The sequence below is a fragment of the Podarcis bocagei genome (genome assembly GCF_964188305.1).
Source record: "Podarcis bocagei genome assembly, chromosome: 4".
NCBI lineage: Eukaryota > Metazoa > Chordata > Lepidosauria > Squamata > Lacertidae > Podarcis > Podarcis bocagei.
Genome location: NC_138128.1, coordinates 74,868,399 through 74,890,508, shown reverse-complemented (window position 1 = coordinate 74,890,508; position 22,110 = coordinate 74,868,399). Strand labels below are relative to the sequence as shown.

The window sequence follows — 22,110 nt, the reverse complement described above, 5'->3', positions numbered from 1 at the left end:
TGGGCCAGACCGGCACAGTGCAATGCTGGAAATCACATCTGCGCGTGTCCGTGGCACCAGAAATCACTTCTGCGCATGCCCAGACGCCAAAAATCGCACCTGCGCAGAAGCGATTTTCAGCGTCTGGGCATGTGCAGAAGTGATTTCCAGTATCTGCATGTGTGCAGACGTGATTTCCGGCGATGCTCGGACACTCCCTGCACAGCACGCAGGGGACTCGCTGAGCGGGTGGCTCGGGGGCCAGTCAAATGGTCTTCATGATCTGCATCCGGCCCATGGGCCACACGTTGCCAACCCCTGTATTATAACATACAAAGTACTGAACATATGCATAAGCTTGGTCCATGTGTATCTGATCCTTTGCTAAACCATGTCCTGTCATTTCAGCGTATCAATATAAATTGACAGTATTGCATTGACAGTATCCCTGCTTCACTCTTATGTGACATTGCCAGATGGACTTCAGTCATGCAGACTACAGAGCCTACATGGGTCTTGTCAATTATGCAGACGCAGTCCAGACAGAACTGGGAGTTAAGGCTGAACCTCATATGAACCTCAAAATAATTATCACAGAGATGTGTGCTAAGTGACACACTGCTATGCTAACTCCTGCACAGAATCAAATTTGTTGAAAGAATGAAACACCTACATGCACACTTGTACATAATTCATTCAAGAATTTTTTTATTTGATGCTTGAATTGTTTCACTGCAGTTTATAAATCTAAAAAAAAATAAATATTTCACAGCTGAAAGTCACATACTATCCATTAACATGTAAACATTCAGGAACTTAAGCTAGCCCCCACCCCCTCAATCCTCATGTTTAATTCAATATCATCAAGAGATGTCTTACTGAAATCCAAAAAGTCTTTTAAAAAGAGAGCATTTAACAATTATCTGAAAAAGTGTAAACTGAACCAGAACTGCAAAACTGCTCTTTCAACATTTGTGAATGGGAACAAAAGGATAAAATTCTCAGCTCTACTGAAGGTAAAAGGCAAAAAGTGGAGCTGAAGCCAGGCATTCCTTGATTATTCTAATTACCAACAGTTGCCAAGGATTGAATTCCAAGATTAAATAATGGGTTCCATTCATAATTTTAACAACTGATAGTTGCTTCATGCTGCCATGAGATTATCAGACAAATTATCTTTCACATTGTCTTGATCACTTTTTTTATGTTAACAGGAGCCATATTTGTTCCGGTATGAAAGGGTTGACATAAAATTTATGGCTCCTCGTTAGATTTTTACAAAAAGACAAGAGATGCATATCTCTTAATTTATCAGCTCAAATGTTAACGCCTTTTGGGTGTGTGTCTCTTTTTATAAAATAAGCCCCAATTCAGTTACAAGCAATAGATACTCTACTGCTATTGGAGCACAGGTATTTTATTACAAAAAAAATATATTTACAAAATGAAAAACCTAATGTGACTGTTGCAGTGATGGGGGGGGGGGAGTAAGCACACCTTTCACACACACAGCAAGTCATTTTGCAATATGTGAAGTACTAAAATTTAGTTGGTGAAACCATTGCTTTTATTCCAAAGTTGAATTTTTATTAAGATGGCAAAATGTGGCTCCAGCATTCATATCAAGACAGTTTATTAGTGTAAGGATTTTTGGGTGCCATTAGAGGATCCGATCACTGAACATGTTTACAAGCATTTCTTATAATAGCTCCGCTGCCAGGCTTTTTACCTTATGTGACACTGCAAGATAGATGCAAAATTAGTTCAATGTTCCCACGTTAAAGAGTTGCTGTGTTCTTAGCTTCTGCAAGTTATACTAAATTGAAACCTTCATTGTGATCAATAGCCTGGATCAGCTTAGATCTGAGTATTTCTTTATCTGTATATTTTGGAAGATCAAGAAGATTAAAACATGTATGAGACACGGGGAGATACTCATCACCACCTCCAGTCGGCTGAATGACAAGACTAAGGCTCTTCATCCCAAGAATAGGAATGCGATCACTGCCTGTCAAAAATACTACCAAGAAAATATAAATAAGTAAGAAGCCTGGGTACAAAAGCCAAAAATTTAGTGCTGTGCTATAATTTTCATTTTACTTTTTAGACTGATATAGCCCAAATCTAAAATTCTGAAAATGTAAGGCAGTTATAGCCATATGAAATTGTTTATAGTTCACTGTTTTTGCTTAAAGTTATTCTAAACAAATTTTATAGTTTAGAGAACTTATTTATTATATTTGTTCATTGCTTCACCCAGAGGTTCTTGGGGGGGGGGGGGAAATATAACTAAAAACAGAAAATCCATATAACACTCCTGAGTCCAACCCTAAAAAACAAGTGTGGTGTAAAGTGATTTAATTAAGTTAACAGTTTCTCTTGGCTAAATAAATAATTATTTGCTTGGAAACAGGTGTGCTTGCACCTAAAGTAAGGTTTTCAACCTTTAATGAATCATCAAATCAAGCAGAGTAGCTGCATGGGTGCTTTCAACTGGTATGATGTGTTTCACCAGAAACAGCTGCAGTTAATCTATTCATATATGTGCCTGTATGCATGTTAGGGTGCTCACACATTCAAAACTCTGGGCAGAATCCAGACTTAAGTTAACTTAGGTCCTACTGAAATCAATCAAGTGAGCCAAATCATGATGCATGTTGTGCTTCATTCCCATTGAAACCAGCCGAAAAACGTCTGGATCCAACAGATAGTATTTGAAACATAAGTGAATAAGCAACCTGCAGACCTGATCCTAGTAATTGTTGTTTATTTCTGTTTAAAATATTCATTTTTTTAAAAAGTGAAAATGCAAATTCTCCCTTGGACAGAATCCAAAGTCAACTTAGCATTTTAACCATTCAAAAAACCCAAACCCAACACTAACACTTAGGCTTACATGTAAACCATGAACAGCACTGAGCCTTACACTCACATTCATAGGTGCCAACTCCCTGGGGCCCTGGGTGGTTGACAACCCACAAAATTCCCATGAAGGGGGCTGCCTGCATTTTCCCCTAACCTCCAGTCCTGAAGTGATTAGAAGAAACTGCTGCTGCCGCTCTTAAACTGGAGTTCTTACTTCCAAATTTGGGGACAGATTACACTATAACTTGATAAGAAGACAGGATCATAAACTACATATTGATCCTGGCTTGTCTGAACACACCACAGCTAAACAAACCACAGTTCCAAGTTTGGATGTAGATTGTTTAAAACCATAGGTAGATACTTCCGATAGCCGGCTGTGCTGAAGGAAGCTCCACAGGCCCGAGGCTCACTGCTGCTTAGCATATAGTGCTAAATTATGACCTAGTGTTACATGAAAAATAAGCCAATGGTAACAATTGCTCTAGAGTTTCTATTTAGATTTCTTATTTTCTTACACAGTTTTGTATACTTACATAAAAACTGTTTCTTCTTCTCCAGTGGTAACTCATGAAAAACTTCCCAGAACATTTTAATTGTTGGATTCTCTGCCCAATATTCTCCTTTGTATTGAGTATTCTAAGAACAACAAATCAAAATCACAATATACCTGCCTCAAATTTACAAATAAAATGTTGTATATTGAACAAACAAAAATACCTATGTGTAAACGTATTTATAGAATTTTATGTATTTTAGTGTTTTTCTACATAATACAGAAAAGCTCTATTTTGGGCAATCGCTTAATTATACAGGGTTCTTTAGTGTTCAGTAGCTGCTAATGTCTGGACTAGTAACATACCTTCTCTAGTTCTTTCCAATCATAGTTTGTATTCCCAATCACCATTGCTTGCAGTTCATTGGGCTGGAAGAGCTGCAGAACTTTACCTCCACACACCTTGTGAAAGCCTGCATGGAATGCGTCATAGAGAGGAGCCACAGATTTATTGAAGATGTAGTCCACGTAGGCATTCACAAACTCTTGCCTAAAGATCAAATGAGAAGAAAAGGCACCATGTTTTCAGAAGATGAGAATGTTCAACCACAACTCCACTAGCAATGAACAGCAACCATTTTAGCACTGCCAACAATTATCTTCAGATAGCTCCTAGTTAAGAACTATAACATGAATGTCACACTGAATCCAGCACACAAAGCAAAGAGGGGAGGCATGAGAAAGGAACAGGCAAGTTTGACACTACAGTGATACTTCGGGTTACAGACGCTTCAGGTTACAGACTGCGCTAACCTAGAAATAGTACCTCGGGTTAAGAACTTTGCTTCAGGATGAGAACAGAAATTGTGTGGCAGCAGTGCAGCAGCAGCGGGAGGCCCCATTAGCTAAAGTGATACCTCAGGTTAAGAACATTTTCAGGTTAAGAACGGACCTCCAGAACGAATTAAGTTCTTAACCCGAGGTATCACTGTAATTCCTAACTTCCTAAGCTATGGTTTATGAAGCCAGGAAAGATAATTCAAATGCTGCCAATGTCTTGGTGGCTGCAGTAAGGAACCACCAAGAAGAGAAGCAGAAGGAGGGCAAAACTCGTTTCTTAAAATATTTTGCCTATTTATCACCACAAGAAAGAAAGAAAGAAAGAAAGAAAGAAAGAAAGAAAGAAAGAAAGAAAGATTTCTTTTGCAAGATTACAGGTTTGGAATAAATATCTCAGAAGTTGGGTATAACTCCCCACCACACCCACACCCCTTATAGTTCAATTCTGAGTTAAGAACCTGCATGAAATGAAAAAAGTATTTCTCCCTGATAAAATTAAGCAAAGGGAAACTTCTGTCAACCTACCATGCTAAAACTTACCTATTTTGTTTGACAACAGGAATATCAGTACCATTAGGAATTAGCTCCTTAACTTCCGTGGTACCAAAATTTTCAACAGTGATCTGTTTAGAACATGAGAGTGTATTTTACTTTTTGTTGCAGAATAGAATCTATAATTCAATACAGGAAAGTGAAGCATGCTATGCAAAGTATAGCATTTTAACAGGAAAAGAGAAACTCGATTACATATTATTACTCATTACACCGGCATTAAAAAGGTGGCAATGGATGATCTCACACTTACTGTAAAGTTGAGGCAGAAGGTATCTTCTATATCATCTTCTGGGTAGTCCAATAACTGCTGCATACTCCTGAGAATAAAATGTCTCTCATCACAAGTTGTAACAGCACAATTTATTCAGAAACTTACAGAACTGAAATGGTTTTATATTCTTCCACAGAAATTTACAGTTTAGATTAGCAAAAAATCTAGCAGCTACTGAGAAGTCAATATCTATTCAAGTTTTTTTTGCCCTGAAAGGATTTCAATCCTAAAAAACCTACATTTGTTTCAAGTGTGTCAGCTAGAAATAAAGACACTCTAAATCTTGTATCTCATCTCCTTAACAAGGTACAGTGGTGCCTCGCAAGACGAAAAGAATCCGTTCCGCGAGTCTCTTCGTCTTGCGGTTTTTTCGTCTTGCGAAGCAAGCCCATTAGCGGCTTAGCGCTATTAGTGGGCTTAGCGGATCAGCTGATAAGCGGTTTAGCGGATCAGCTGATAAGCGGCTTAGCGGATCAGCTGATAAGTGGCTTAGCGGCTTGGGAAAAGGGGGGGGGAGGAAAAAACCCCCGCAGGAACTTGCAAGACATTTTTGTCTTGCGAAGCAAGCCCATAGGAAATTCGTTTTGCGAAGCACCTCCAAAACGGAAAACCCTTTCGTCTAGCGGGTTTTCCGTCTTGCGAGGCATTCGTCTTGCGGGGCACCACGGTATTGAATTATTTCTTTGCACTGTCAAAGAAGTTATGATGCACAGAAATGTTAATCTACTTACTGTACTTTCAGTTGTAATGTGCTCACCTGCCAACATCAGGCATTAGCTCTTTGAGGTCATCCAGGGAAGGCTTCTTGTTCAGGAGCTTCTTATATAAAGCCAAGGGGAAGTGAAGCTCTACAATAGTAAAATTATATATTGCTAGCCCACAGACAACACCAATCAGATGAAACAAGTCACTGTCTTCAAAGGTCTGCAAATATGAAAAAACTGAAATTAAACTTTTAAAAGCTTACAAAAACATGCACATTGCTTTAGAGGCCATGCTTGCATTCAACTGCTGCTAGACTTCAAGTGGAATCACAATAATTTTGCAAGCTAGTACACTCAGTTATTACTCATGTATATGTTTGAGGTTGGGATCTATAGGGTTAAAAACTCATCAAGCCATTTTTTCAAGGGTTACAGAAAAGGGTGTTTAATTGCTTTGTATTTGATTTTGCAATCCCCTCTAGTGTAGCGAGGCAACAACTCAAGTGGCAAGGAACCAGTGTTTTGAGGGTTGGCATTCTAGAGAGAGATGTCCTGATGATTGTTATCTATGATCTGGTAACCAGCGGCGTAGCGTGAGTTGTCAGCACCCGGGGCAAGGCAAGTAATTTGCGCCCCCTAACCCGGGGCAAGGCAAGTAATTTGCACCCCCCCTAACCCCTAACCTGCCGCGTCAGGTGATCTGAGGCGAGTTGCCGCTGCCGCTGCCGCCCAAACCACGCCGCTTGCCCAGAGGAGGAGGAGGGCAGAGAGGCGAGGAAAATGCAACATGGCCCAGCAGCTGCAGCAGCAGCGGAGGCGGGGCTGTGAGTAGGGGCTGCCTGGCGCGTCCTCCGCGGCCCTGATGCGCGGGGACCGCGACGAGCGTTGAGAGCCGCTGCCTGCCGGACGCCTTCAGCCCGGGCGCGCGCACAGCTCGTCGGTTCCACGAGACATGGGGCTCTGCTACAGCCTGCGCCAGAGGCTCTTCGGCGACTCCGGAGGCAGCGAGCGCGCCCCCCCCAGATGTTGCGCCCGGTGCGGCCGGCCCCCCTGGCACCCCCCACGCTACGCCACTGCTGGTAACATCCTGTATTAATGCAGTCCTGGGTGCTGCCTTTGAAGCAACTAGGAAACTTCAGCTAGACTCGATGCGAAAAGGTGAGCACAATGGGCAGAATGGCTGGCGCAGCTGCATTTGAGCAGCAAACCATGCCCCCGCCAAGAGCCCCCCGATTGGGTGCTCGACCAGGGGCGTGGCGCACCAGCCATGTGAATGGGGCAGTGGGCAGAACGCCCCCTGCGTGACGCGGGAATCGCCTCCTGCTCACAACTCCTCCCCTCCGGAAGGAGGAGAGGCCCTAGTACGGAATACAATGCCTAGGTTACTAACAGAGACCAACTGAATGCAATATATCTCAACAGAAAACTGCACTAGCTGCATCTCTGGCACAGTTTAAGGTGCTGGTTCTTGTCTTTAGAACTTTAATCAGCTTAGGAAGACTGCTTTGTTCTGCAGAAACCTACAGCTCAAGTTCTAAGATCATGCTTGAAGTCCTTTCTCTGAGACACCTTGGTGAAGCCAGTTATGACAAAGGAAAAGGGTATTTTTTGTTGCGGCACATCTGGTGTAGAATATTTCTGTGGGAATGCTTTTTATCACACTACATTTGGATTATTTTATTACCCTAGCATTTTTAACACATGTAGTGTGTCTCTTTTGTCACCAACAAGAGTTTTGTGAATGGCCACCGTTAAAAATGTAATTGTGACATCATATGTTCTACATTTCATTTCCCTCTCACCTCATGATTTACAATCCTTCCTCCAAACAACTCAGGTGAACACTTCATGTACCCAATGAAGTGATCTGTACTCCATGAAAACTTGTGCCATAAGACTTTAAGATGCAATGATACTTTTATTTTGGCCCCAGCAGACTCTACAAAAACACAGCCATGCAGCAGCCACAAAACACACTGACTTAATCAAGTGCTGTTGTATTCATGGCCTTCTGTGACCACCAGGGAAAGGGGACAGAAATGAGCACATTCAGGATCAAGAGCAAAGGGCTAACATAACAAATGCTATCACAGTCTAAAGGATGCAGTGTGCACTGGTGCAACTATATCATAGTAGTAATATTCTCAAAGATACCATAGGCTGAAAGTAAATCAAGATATCCATTTCCACTATAAATACACAAAACCCAACAAATTGCATACCTTATCTGAGAACCAGATGAGCCTTGATTGTTCATCGTACCTGAACATTCCATACTTGGGATCTAACAGCTCTCTCATGATAAGCAAGAAAAATTCTTTGCGAACTCCTCCTGCATCAACAGCTTCTTCCCCTACAAAAATAACCTAACATTGGCAATGCAGTTAGAACATTACATTTTTAAAAAATAAAATACCACACATACTCATAGAATCATAGAATTGTAGAGTTGGAAGGGACCCTGAGTATCATCTAGAACAACCTCCTGCGTTGCAGGAATATGCAGCTGTCCTGTAAGGGAATCGTACCTGCGACCTTGGCGTTATCAGCACCAGACTCTGACCAACTGAGCTATCCACAAGTGCTCAATTTATTACTTGGCTAATGACATTTACAATAAGGAGTCTGACTAAAGGCCACTTCATACATTGTACTTTAAAGTTGTAAAATGTGTTTTAAGTTTTTATAAATGTTTTATTATTATTATTATTTATGTGCTGGAAGCCACCCAGAGTGGCTGGCAAAACCCAGCCAGATGGGTGGGGTAATAATAAATAATTAAATAAAATATGAACACGGCAAATGCATATTTGTAAAGACATATGTTATACAGGTATATAGGTTATACAGGTACATTTTTCATTAACCTGGAGCAGCCTCAACTCTATGAATGAATGTTGAGGGGCAAGTTATGAATTATATGCAAGTGTGTATACTAAAGTTCCAACAATTGAAAAGAAAGAAAATGCACCAAAAGGAGCCTTAGGTAGTTGTGATTTTGAATGATGGGAGGAAGTGAGTGCTGAACCCTTTTCTTGGCCAGCTGTTTTCTGCTCAGAATTCTCCCTTCACCCAATTCTAGGACAAATATTTGCCATGGGAAAAGCAGGGGGTAGGGGGTGGAGAAGAAGAGAAAACTGAAGGCCAGGTGTGCATCACAAAAAGGTAAACATGCATGCATATAGGCTATACCTTAAGAGGCTTTTTGTAGTCAACGTTTTTTGTTTTTCTTAGGACTTCCATGGTATCCCCCACAATATTGTCTCTGCGCACAATTAAGATCAGACATGGATTGACAGATTCAAATACTGGGAGAAAAATAGATGAGAAATTCTGTCTGTGAGCCTGGTCAACAGCCATCTGGGAAAAACCAAGTAAAAACCTTAGTGGCAGCAGCAGTAGTAATAAACACTGGATGCTCAAGAGAATCTACAATTCCTAGTAATATTTCCAGCTTGTGATTATACTAATGCAGTAATGCCTGAATCTTTGATATCCAAAGACACTGAGCAACTGTGATACAAGCCAGTTAATATAAACAGGGCCTAAGTTATATCAATCCAGGAATAACTACAGTGTTTTAAAGTATTTTATTTTTAAATTACTGTTTTACCTGCATCTGTAAGACTGCATCTGTCTGCAAGAGTGTTGTCTTTGCCTGTGCATCAAACACAAATGGGTAGGTGCAAATTGTAACTGGCACATCTGCTAGCTAGAAAGGCAATAGAAAAAGCTGTTAGCATGTGCAGTATTAGCAACAGTATATATAAATTTTCTTTTGGCAGTTATGCAACATTTACTTGACAGAGAGATATAATACAGGATATCCAGCTTATGAAGAGGTTTATATATTTTAAACAGTTTTAGATATATCTAATCCATGAATTTATTTCAAGATTATCAGAATTCAAGGCCCATGGATAAACCTGATGTCAGAATCTTTGGGTCTAGTTTCCAAAACTTTACTGTGGAAATCAGATAACTTCTTACCTCATTTAATCCATGGCTGATATCCTACCAAAAGAGTGCATAAGAGGCAGCAGTAATTAAAAGGAAAAAAACACTGTTAGGTTCCTCTCCACTTTCCTCCACACCCCCAAAAGCCTTCATGCAGATGCCTGCATTTTTTTAAAAAAAGATGGGCACAGACTAATGCCTGTGTGGCATTCAGAGTAGAGCTACTGAAATTAATGAACCTAAGAGCTTCCTCTTGTCCCGCTGCTTCCCTGCCCTACCCCAAGCAAAACTGCTCTTTAGTACTCAAATGGAGCAAATAGTTTTTCCGTGGATTGCCCTTTGTTCCAATTTAAAGTTAAGAGCAGGTTTTCCCTGGGAAAGGAGCGGGACAAGGTGGAAACTGCTTGGGCCCATGCTTTCTAAGTGTGGACAAGCCCTAACTTAAGTCACTTTCATGAATGTCAATGGGTCTATTTTGAGCAAAATTTAGTTAAATACCTCTCTCTATGTCCTGTGTACAGGGACGCGGGTGGCGCTGTACATAGGATGGTGCTTTGCACATCAAAGTGCAAGTAGATAAATAGGTACTGCTCCGGCAGGAAGGTAAATGGCATTTCCGTGCGCTGTTCTGGTTTGCCAGAAGCGACTTAGTCATGCTGGCCACATGACCTGGAAGCTGTACGCCGGCTCCCTCGGCCAATAAAGCGAGATGAGCACCGCAACCCCAGAGTCTGCCACGACTGGACCTAATGGCCAGGGGTCCCTTTACCTTTATGTCCTATGTACACAGAGCAGTGTAGAGAACAATGTATGCTAATGCACATGGATCTCAGGGAGGTACATGGCATAACTGTGCCCACATACAGATTCACTGCTAATAAATGCATGGAGCCTCTACCAAAGTCATGCCTGGCACACATTCACTTCCACAAGATGCAGTGGTTGCGCCTTAGAAAACAGGGATAAATAAAAGTTCACAGAGAGGTTTGGTCCTAAACTGTGCAATTCTCCAACTTTACGATTGGTTTATTCAAACATCTATCCCAGCTCATTTCTAAAACTTTATTGTGGCCCACCTCCAAATTATGACTAAACTATTAATGTGCCTAAAAACCAAATGTCACAGGCGCAAAAATCTAGCCTAGGTAGTTTTTTAGTTTCATCCTTCATCAACATGTTGATAATGGACACAGAGCACTCATGAGCACAACTTATCTATTCAATTAATACATTTATGAATAATCTTTTTCATTTTCAAAGTCTTAAAAAGCAGATTGCATTTCTCACAATCAGTATTCCGAAACCACAGATCCTATTTAACCTACACTGTTTCTAGGCTCTGCTCCAAGCCATTACAAAAATACTTCAGATGCCCAACTTGAGATATATGAGCAGGGAAAGAGACACTTCTGAGCTAAAAATAAAACTGATACTTTAGGGAGTAGTTTTAAATAAGGGTGGGGACCTTTCCTTTGAGAACACCACGATTACTGAATAGAAGAAGTAGAGGAACAATGAATTATATGCACAATTGCAATGGTGGGATGTAGAATACAGGTATTCTCCCATAAAAGTAATATATTTGAGTAACTCATGAGGAGAGATGCATGAGGGCAGATGACATTTTAAAAAGGTGTTAGTGTTTGATCACCATCATTTAATAAACCTGGAATTTTGGTTCCTGTTGCCTACCTTAAATAGTTTCCAAAAATATTCTTGTTTGTTTAAAAGCCCAACTCTATTACTACCTTATGGACCCTATGGTCCAGTTCACACCAAACCAGGGGTGGTTAAACTGTTGCTCAACTGCAACTCCCACCAGCCTCAGACAGCATCACCAATGATCAGTGGTGAATCATAGTTCAGGTTATTCATGTCTGTCACTATACCATGGCTTAGTGCTGCATGAACAAATCTCCCTGAACCCTGAGCAAAGCACTGGCCTGCATGCTCGCCTCACCAATTCTTGTTAGGCCAGGAGAAAAACCTGCACCAAGTCTGGTTTTGCTTTTGAACAGTCTAGGCTCAGTGCAAATGAATGGACTAGGGATTTTGGCGGTTAGCTTCAGGAAGAACTCATGTGCCAAGATGTGACTGTGGTACAGCATGATTTGCCAGTATATCCAAACCAAGCAGTGCATCATTTGATGTACACTCTGTATTCTTTAAAGGAAAAGAAGAAAAACTAGCCCTCTCTCTAACGCTTATCAAAGACCAACTTTTTTACTCTGCATGGATGTAATGTTTCAGAAAACTTCATAAAAAGGACATTGTCTAGGAAAAACTAAAAAGAAAAAGAAAACCCACAACCCAAAACTGACATACACTAAGAACCACTCTAAATAGAGCACTTGTCACAACCTAAACTGTTCTTGGCCTGCACTGCTTCAGACTGTGGTGGAGGAGCAGGGGACCTAACATAGTCATGTTCATTAATTTCAATGGGTACACTGTTGAGTGAAATTTTGGTTGAATACCATCCATAGAAATCTAGCATGTTAAGCAGAACACCCTTCTCTCCCACACCTAGCTATCTGTTTGCAGGAATTTATTTATTGTATTGGGAACACTAAGCCATACAATTCATCCAACTGAGCAGCTATGCAATATGAATTCAAGCCCATGCAGTGTATTTTATAACGCATAGTGAAAACAAAAATGGGACATTTACCATTCCATATGCCTGCTGCTGAATCCAGTGGAAGTAATCACTTCTTATGTCTATCAAATCCTGTAGTTCATGTATGTAGAATTTATCATATTGTATGATTTGCCCACCTCTTTCATTTACCTGCATTTTAAAGAGAATGCAGTTTGTCACTGAGAATATTTTACATTTCACTCTATTCTATTAAAACTATTTCTTCAGACTTGTATATGAAATGCTATTTGCAATATTTTGGCTGGCCTAATAAAGGTATTACCATACTATGGAGTCTGGAAGTTGCTGTCTACGTTAGCCAGCCTTCTTCACAAAGAGGAATAATTTGTCTGAACTCTTAAAACTATTTTCATTTATAAATATAGGTCTTTTCCCAAAGCATAACAAGACTGGAATATGTCAGAGTCACACAATGATTTAGTTATAAACTACAGGGAACAGCCATTTTCTGTGTGCACCGCTTTCAGCCACAGAATGGGGAGGGGCTGGAACAGGCTGATGTTTTAAGGACATTTTTGATATGATGCTTTCTCCCTCCCACTTTAGGGGTTGGTATTTGTTTGCTGAATGTGACCAAGGTTATTTATAACTGATAAGCAGCAAGAGAAAATGTGTTTTAAATTATTTATTTATAGAATGATACTGTTTATATATATTAAGTTGTAAACATTAAGAGGTTAGTGTAAAAACAACCATGCATTTTATTCCAAGATGCACTCCAAAAACCAACTTGATAATAAAAGTACTTGCTATTACCAGGCAGCCTGTGAGTAAGACTATTTGAAAAGTGGGGTTCCACATGTTTCTTGTCAGCTATTTCGATATGCAGTGTCAGATCTTAAGACATTGAACCAGAATGCATGCATGTATGCATAGAATTGCAGCCTTAGTGATTTCTCTTTTGTGGTTCTGCCTTTGCTAAAGGAAGGTATGTTGTTCACAAAATAAATTTTGACTCCATTTGTAATATTGGCATGAACTTTCAACTTCTGTGGTTTGGGTGAGTCCATATACTGAGAGCCGTATACTTTGATCTCAGTTCTGATGTTACATTAAATCAAAGAATGGTCTTGCATGTCTCTTCATGAGAACATGAGGAAATACTCCATCCAATGATTATACGGATTCCAAACAAATCCCAATGGTCCACACAGCCACAACTTACTGTGAAAGTTCAGACTTCTAAACTCTAGACTCAGTGAAAATCAATTGCATCAATGATACAGCACATCAACCAAAATGTATCTGGCAGCAGAAATAAGGATACAAACTGCAAAGACCTACCCTGTGCAAAATTTCCAAAACCTTGAGAGAAGAGTGCAGGCAGCTAGAGAAGATTCTTTGCTCTGAAGTTGGAATGCCCATCTTGTACATTTTAAGAAGGTGGACAACAACATCCTTGTAAAGTTCCACTATTTTAAGGAACAATGGAGGCTCCAATGCAGACCACCAGTTTTCTATCAATAAAAGGGAAAAGCAAATCTAGCAGATGAAAACATTGCACAACTTAACAGGACTTATATGTAACTAATACTGTCTAGATCTCAAGTTCATTAGTTGTTCAGCAATGAATAAATTAGACCATCCATTTTTCCACTCCATATCAACATCCTTTTAATATGTAAGAATAGGAGACATAGTTTTTTGGATGTTACAAAGGGAAGTGCAAAGTTTATTATCCCTGAGGAGATATCTCTCAAACAGTCGCAAGAAACCCTGCTTATTAACTATCATGAATTCAAAAAGACAGTTTAAGAAATTTCATTGGACACTTGAGCAATTTCGGATTTAAAAAATAACTTGTCCTCAAAATTATAAATCTGTATCACAGTAGAGCATAGTTGATAATTTACTATTATTTATAATTTACTATTATGCCTTTCTGGTATATTTGCCTCGTACAATCATACCTCGTGTTGCATTCCGCTCTTGTTACGGACTTTCAGCTTACGAACGTGGCAAACCCAGAAGTGTTTACTTCCGGGCTCACTGCCTGTGAATGCTCAGAAGCGATCTGCGCGCTTTGCGCATGTGCTTGATTGCACCGCGCACATGCGCAGAAGAGGCACTCTAGTTGCGGACTTTTCAGGGTGCAAACAGCAACCCGAAATGGATTAAGTCCACACCTAGAGGTACCACTGTACCTGCTAATGGCAAGAGGAAATACATTACGTATTTTTCACTCCAACAAACACTATCAGTAAGCAAAAAACAAACCTTAGGACTGACATAAACCACAATTTCTAGTTTGCATTTAATGCTATGCCAGGGATCACTGTTTCCACCCATCGTGAATGTGGAGGAATAAGTGGCCAGAGGCAGTGTGTTCATGGCAAACGATTAATAAAGCTTTACAGTGGTATGCAAACAAAGCAACACTTGCTCATAGAGCTACACAAGAATATCTATATGCAACAGCACTTCCCTTTAGTAGTGCAATGAACAGAAGGTGAAAACTGATAGCAAGAACAGTTTGAGAGATTATATATGCCCACAGTTAGTTTTGCAAGCTGCCACACCCTTGCAGCAGATTAAGACATACAAATTAAACAAAAGAAACCTTACCAAGTACTTTCAGTGGAGCCTTTTCTAGATTCACAATAGCAGTTGCAAATGGGATAGCTAGTGTCATGTAATTGTTTGCGTCACTCATTAGTGGGCATTCTGGCAGGGTTAGAAACAGTCTTAGGGCTTCAACATCAGGCAAGGAACTAGTCAGTTTAGGAATAAGGTTCTTTTCCAAACTAGCTGCAACCTGGGAATGTGGTACAAAATTGATTCTGGTTTTAAACTAAAATCATTTTCTATTATAATAACTCATTTTACACTTTTTTAAAAAATGAATTTGAACATAAACTTGTTTTTTTAAAAACAAAACAAAACCCAGAGCTCCTTAATCACAATAAATGTTTTTTATAACAGCTATTTTACAAGAATGATGAAAGTTACCTTTCATATCTGTTCTGGAGTACAACACAATTACAACATGAGAAATGCGGCCCTGAAACACAGTTTCATACTATGGAGTGTTTCTGTTCAGGGGTTGGAGCCATTCTAGTCAGACATAAAACTAAGCCATAGTTTGCTATCACCATGGTTTGCTGAAGAAACCAGGACCCCAACCACAGATGATCAAAGAAACTGTGGATTGTTTTGCCTGGTGATTCCCCCCCCCCCCAAATCCTCTTGTGAATAGATGGTTGCTGAGCAGAAGGCCTTTGTGACAATCAACTTATCAACTTACCACTTCTTTTGCCACTGGCCAACTGCAGACAGGAAACGAACATTCTGCTCAAGATCCTTTAATGGCTCCAAAAGCCCCTGAGCAAAGTAATAGTCCTAAAGGTACTATCAACCAACCCTTTCCTTGCAATCCTCTTGAGCAAAAGTTCTGTCTGCTCTAGCTATTCTTTCAGTAACAACAAGTGTTTCTCAGAACTAGGAATGAACTGAGTTTATCAGGAAGTGAATGGGTGACAGGGGAAGCTTTTAGATCAAAATCTGGAACTGCATTTGTTGAACTGTTAGTATAGTCCTTCCTAAGAACAAAGGTGAGCTTTTAAACATTATCTCTCATTAGATATTAGGGGGGAAATGCTCGTGGTCTCTTACTACTTTTCTTTCTCATAGGGCTCATCAGCAATGAGGCATGCAGGGTAATGAGCCTGTTACTGGGCACAGTAGTGAAGGATGGAGAGATCTGTTAAAAGTATCAGTGATAACCTCTTAGTTGCATGAACAATTTCATTTTCTAGCTGTTTTTCCCTTACACCTCTGTTGCCAGGCAAGGGCTTCTGAGCGATGTGACAAACTAAGCTCAAATCTAAGGATCTGAAGTTCAGAGGTAACTAAAAGCAGAGATTCACAAGCCAACTTCAAAACATAGTTTGAGATCATGATTTGTTGGGCACAAACAAACCATAAATGGTTGGCCAGGATGCTCACAGGCATAGGCAGAACTCACCTGAACAACCCATGGCTGAGTGTTATTCCCAAATCCAGCCATTGAAACACTAACTGAAGTACATTTAAAAAATCTCAAAATGTTGACAACTCTGTGGAGCTACTACAATTTACATTTTTTAAAAAGTATAGAATATTTCAACAAAGCATCAAGCATTGCATTACAAACCTAAATTTACCAGTTCTGTGCAAAAAGAACCACCAATTGTTTAACACAGTGTAATACCTGGGATTTGAAACTAGGTGCAGTAAGGATTTCAGGACAAACCTGCTGAGATATATGAGGATGTTCCGGCTGTATAAGTTTGTGAAACAGAAGTCGAGCAGTATTCATGTCAATCCCTGAGTATCTGGCACTAGTTCTGTAATGATCATCATGGCTATGAAAACAAAAAGCAGTAAGTAAATTCTGCTTTCCACTACTTATTCTCTATACTGTTAAATGAATATGTAATTCTTAATTATTTCCAAACTTTCATTAAATCTTGTGGCTTGGGCATTAAAATATTGTGTATCACCCACTGACCTGATAGCTAAAAAACTTCCATTTAGACAGCCAGCTGAGGAAAACGTTCCATCGATTTCACTATTAAAAAAAGAATAAGAAAAAATATATACACAAAGTTAAATTTACTACAATGTTCTAAAAGTCTGTAATAATCACTGTTGATATTCTAGTCAACGGCAGTTGTTTCACCACACAAAGTCCTGGAATTGCCACTGGCAGAGTATCTGTCAGAAGGCGGAGATGAGCAATACTGTATTCCGTTGCTATACTCAGTTTCTTTTTCACAAAGAGAGCTCACTATGTTCTATCAGCCATAAGGGCCTTTAACACAAAATCTGTTTCCCAACTCCTTTATGCTTCAAATGTCTGGTACAATGGTCTATTTTCTAAGTTAGATGGGTTCCAGACTAAGTTCCTTTGGCTCCTACTTCAGGTCCCAAATTGTGTCCCTAATTCAATTCTATTTTTGGAAACAGGTGAATGTCCACTCTCCAATAAAGTGTGGTGGGCTGCCTTGAAATACTGGTATTTGGCCTGGGGAAGGGATTACTTTTACATCTAACCAAAAAAGAGTCTGTCAGTTCATGGTTGAAAACTATGATCCGAAAAGCCTCATCAACTGGTCTTTCACCATCCTTTTTACATCATTTGAGCTACGACATTGCCCTTAAATCCCTGAGGCAAAGGTTATGGGATATTTTATACAGCAATCTTCATTCCATATCTTATGTAACCTGTGGACCGTTTGCAACTGGAATCCACTATGGCCATGATTTTCAGTTACCATCGTATTTCATGAATCTGTCTGAACCTAACTATTGCCAATTATTCACCAAAGCCAGATTAAATGTAATCCCTTCAGAAGTACTAAACGGCAGACTGTCTGGTATACCCTATCAGAACAGGCTCTCCTTATGCTCTCAGAGTATTGACTCTATGAAACATATCCCACTACACTGTGAGCAATTCAAACAAGCCAGGGATCAATTAATTAAACCCCTTTCGGTAAACTGGAAAATCCAAAACCTTCTATCTTAAGTACCTCCTTGGAGATATGTCAAATGATACTATCCTGGCTATGGCTAAGTTCCTCTTGGAAAGAATAAGAAACAGAAACCTACATGCTCTGGATAAAACATAGTAACCGCCTTGGAATCCTTGCCCTGTATTTCTGTTTTATTTTGCTTTTGAAAATGTTTTTGTGAGTCTCTGGATCGAAATGAAGAATGTATGTATATTAATAGGTGAAATGGAGCGTGTAAGCCAATGTTTACAGAAAAGCATCAATTCAGCATATTTCTATTTATTATTAGAGTCAGACACCTATCTATTCATTATAGAGCTATGATATGCTTGAGAGATACTGGAATCATGACCACTAGAAGACAGTACAGGAGTAGAATTAAGGGGATACCTTTTCACTTCTTACACGTTTATAAAAAAAATTCCAATTTCATTTAAAAAATAGTTCAGTTCTGCAAAGGGCAGATCAACCAATAAAGGTAGCAATACATAGATAGCCATACTGAAAGGAAACATCCTATGTTACAAGAAAACATAGCTTAACATACACTACACTTGAAAAGACTAAAAGGAGAGAAACTTTCTACAAAGCTCAATCATACTTCTTAGTGAATTTAACGGACATTGTCAAGTGCGTTTCCTTCCCTCTCCCATTCTTACTGTAATCCTTTCCTTTAAGCAGAGCTCTTCCTATGTTAACTAAGCTGAGTGTCCATGAGGTAAGAGTAATACATTCAAACGCAGGAGCCAAGTGGATGGTTCTGTAAAGTTAAGCACACAACACCACCATCTGCAAGATATGCCCAAAAGTGCAACAACAACCATTCTTACTTTGCTATCTCTGCAGGGAGCCTCCCTGATCCTGAAGATGAGCAGTGCAGCAACCTCTGAATGAAGCCTTCGTTCACAGTCCAGATTTGCTTCGAAGCACATGGGTATCTGAAGTCATCTGGAGGTTCCAAATCCTACATTTTGAGTGGCAAATTATACATAGAAATATTTCCCCCTATTAACTATGGCTAATTTCCAGAAATCCCTATATTTAGAGTTGCTACACCATACAACTTTGTTTCATGTTTACTCTTGAGCAGTCCACACATTTTGCTTCTGAACTTGTTGCAAATAAGCATTATGCACACAAGCTGGTTGGTTTCTATATTATCTGAGAAGATTTATATAAAATGCTTTTTAAAAAATTGTTTTAAAATTTCCCTTTTTTCAGGAGTGCTAAGTGGAGCTCAGCATACATAATGGCCCCAATCCAGCTGTAGTCATGCTTTCCTGCATGCAACTATCACCCACAGATTAATTCATACACTCACATCAGTGCTTCACAGATTTCCCTTGCTGCAGTAGGGCATTTCAGGGCAAGGTATCCTCCATCTAAATTAAAGGCTGAATGGGCTGTTTTTAACAATATGATATAACAGGGATGGGGAACATGTGGTCTTTTAGGTCTTTTTGAACTCCAGCTCCCCCCAGCCCCCACCATCATAGCCAATGGTCAGGGATGATGGGAGTTAAAGTCCCACAACACTTGGAAGGGTCAAAAGTTTCCCATCCTCATAGGTGGAGAGCCAGGATGTACATAACAAGCTGACATTACCATAATGGACATTCATATCCTGTGTGTGATATAGAAGGCATTTTTATTTTATTTGCTTGAAAAAATTATATTCTGCACTTCATCCAGGGTGATGAACAAAACATAAAATATACTGTGATGAAACAAAGCAGATAAAAATACATCAAATTTAAAACGGTTATAAAATTATATTTAAAGAATGCAGACAGTTCCAATAAAACTTTGTATTTCTATGAATCCATACTTCTAGTTTACAGCTTTCCCTAACTTAAAATAAGGATTGTCTCAGTCACTAAACTCTAAATATTATGTATGCACACCAATCCTCAAAAAGAACTTTGCTATGTTTAGGAACTGAGTTTTGCTTTATCAGCTAACAAAATGAAGCTTAATTTTCTCTAAACAATTTACAAATAACAAATTTCAGATACTTTAACACCAAATCCTAAAGCATTTTGACCACTTAAAATATGGAAAAAAGTTTTATCTTAAGGTACAATAATACACAACTGAAGCTACACTAGTTGCACTATATTTTAAAGAATACTCTAGTGAAGCAAATGGAAAGCAACACTAATACAAAGTTAAAGTTCCAAGTATCAGATTCAGTTCTAAGCACTTTACTGAGTAAACACAGAAGTCAGCTTATGGATTTTAAAAATGAGATGAACTACCTGTAGAGTAACGTAATGTGAAAAGCTTTGGTCTCCACCAGAGAAAATCCTATGTACATAATAATATTCTTCACGATCTATAATTGAAATAGCATGATGTTAACATCAAGAGGATAGCTTGAAAAGAATTTGTCTTTTATTTAGGTAGGAATGAAATTGAGGGAAGCCACTTTTGCAAGAACATCAGGTAACTTTTGCCATTAGCAGGTCTGCATACTAGCATTTTGCACCACACACAGCAACCTTCCTTTTCGAATCACATTCACAATTATTGCTCTGCACTCTCATAGATCAACAAGTTCATTCAGAGAAAAACTAGAGTTGACTTGTATGGAAAATGGTGCAGCATTTATTTATTTTTTTTGGTAAGAATTTTTATTCATTTTCATCTTTAAACTGTTTACCATAGTTGCATTGAGATATATCTTTGTTTACATTAGAGCATAACATGCTGTGATTATATATAATTAAAGTTAAAAGTAAAAAAGTAAAACAACACAACAATAAACAGATACACATTTCTGAATATATTAACAAAATTTTGTCAGTGTATATACCAAAATTATTAGTTATTATGTGCATTGCTTAGATCAGTGATCAAAATTCAAAGGTATTTTGTATCAACAACCATCAGAATTTATAGGAATTTATGGGAAGGGGGGAATAATAAAACTTGTACTTCACGCACACCAGACTGTGCTGTAAACTATGGATACTGTTCTACATTATGTCTCATTATTTCTGTAATCAATAAAGTCACACCAGACTGCAAAAATCTGTCGTGTTTATTTTGGCCTCTTGCTACTTTTAATTTTGCTCTCAGTTTTTCTAATAATGCTGATTGCCAAACTGCATTATACCATTGGTCCATAGTTAATAACTGTAATGGTTTCCATATCCTGGCAATAGTTGTTCTTGCAGCAGTTACTATGATATGTTAGGGGTCCTTGTTTCCAATTTGCAACATATTGGTGCAGCATTTATTGCTTCTATAGTAAACACAAAAATCTCATGAGGCAAACCCAGTCCCTTACCCATTATCACAATATAACTATTCTTAAAATAATTGCCCCCAACACTCCCAAAATATATATACAACTAAAGAAAGCATTATTACCTGAATTTAGTGGGATGTCTCCATTATAAGGAAGCCAGTTTCCTTTCACTGGGAAGGGACTTTTCCTGTTACTGGTTGATCCCATGCCCAACTGTCCATTACCTCCAAGGCCAAAAGAATAAATTCTTCCAGTTGAAGGGACAAATGCAGATGTGTGCTGCCTAGTGCAAAGAAAGAATAGAAATTCAAGAAGTAAGAAACTGAGAATGCTGTAGTACATTACACATGCTATATGTGACTTATCTATCCTCAGTAATTTAAGAGAAGACAGTTGCAATGTTCTGTTCCGGGTATTAAGAGGGAGCGGCCTCTAAAACAGAACTTGTAATGCATTGAGATGGAAGGCTACTGTGCCTATAGAACAGCCTTCATGCCAATCCAATTAAGTAATTCACTGGGCTGCATAAACTAATGTGCTAGCTAACTTACAGCAGTCTTTTCTTTATAATGGCACATAATTGGGGTGCCCAACAAGATTTTGAGAATTCCACAGCAGCTAGAGGTAAACTTGCTTCTTACACTTTTCAAGTTGCTAAACACCCCATAAAATTATTCCATTCTGTGGTCTTACCTTCCACAAGCAATCTGTGTGACAATGCTCCCCATAAGTTCAAAAACTTTTCTTGGGTTTATCTCATGGCCAGTAGAGTTATGACCTAATTGCCCATAGCCTCCAGCTCCAAAAGTAAACACCCCACCTTCCTAAAAAACATTTGAAGTTAGAATGCAACTTGTAGATGACTCCAATACTTTTTATGTACAAACATTAATAATTACAACTGTGGAGAAGCACTAGATATTTGCCCTACACATATAAAAAATAAATTGCCTTTACAAACATGCTTATCTTCATAGATAGTTTAGTCTCTGCACAACATCCTCACTGTGTAAGAGTATAAACAATAAAATAA

General features: G+C 39.1%; 1 protein-coding gene across 11 annotated transcripts in view; it reads right to left on the bottom strand.

The window, feature by feature from the left end:
- Nucleotides 1-670: 670 nt before the first annotated feature.
- HERC4 (HECT and RLD domain containing E3 ubiquitin protein ligase 4) overlaps nt 671-22,110 on the bottom strand; it is a 30,850-nt gene continuing 9,410 nt past the window's right edge. For 10 of the 11 annotated variants that reach the window (XM_081190824.1, XM_081190815.1, XM_081190818.1 and 7 more), the window contains 19 exons: nt 21,771-21,901; nt 21,200-21,360; nt 20,083-20,159; nt 18,655-18,788; nt 16,819-16,878; nt 16,561-16,672; nt 14,895-15,084; nt 13,614-13,786; nt 12,339-12,458; nt 9,701-9,724; nt 9,324-9,422; nt 8,903-9,070; nt 7,933-8,076; nt 5,764-5,930; nt 4,986-5,052; nt 4,721-4,803; nt 3,707-3,890; nt 3,381-3,483; nt 671-1,999 (listed from right to left, as the gene is read on the bottom strand). In XM_081190824.1, coding sequence (XP_081046950.1) covers nt 1,791-1,999; nt 3,381-3,483; nt 3,707-3,890; nt 4,721-4,803; nt 4,986-5,052; nt 5,764-5,930; nt 7,933-8,076; nt 8,903-9,070; nt 9,324-9,422; nt 9,701-9,724; nt 12,339-12,458; nt 13,614-13,786; nt 14,895-15,084; nt 16,561-16,672; nt 16,819-16,878; nt 18,655-18,788; nt 20,083-20,159; nt 21,200-21,360; nt 21,771-21,901 — 2,406 coding nt within the window. In that variant the 3' untranslated portion in view covers nt 671-1,790. The remainder of the gene's footprint in view (nt 2,000-3,380; nt 3,484-3,706; nt 3,891-4,720; nt 4,804-4,985; nt 5,053-5,763; nt 5,931-7,932; nt 8,077-8,902; nt 9,071-9,323; nt 9,423-9,700; nt 9,725-12,338; nt 12,459-13,613; nt 13,787-14,894; nt 15,085-16,560; nt 16,673-16,818; nt 16,879-18,654; nt 18,789-20,082; nt 20,160-21,199; nt 21,361-21,770; nt 21,902-22,110) is intronic. The other variant, XM_081190816.1, reaches the window with a different exon arrangement.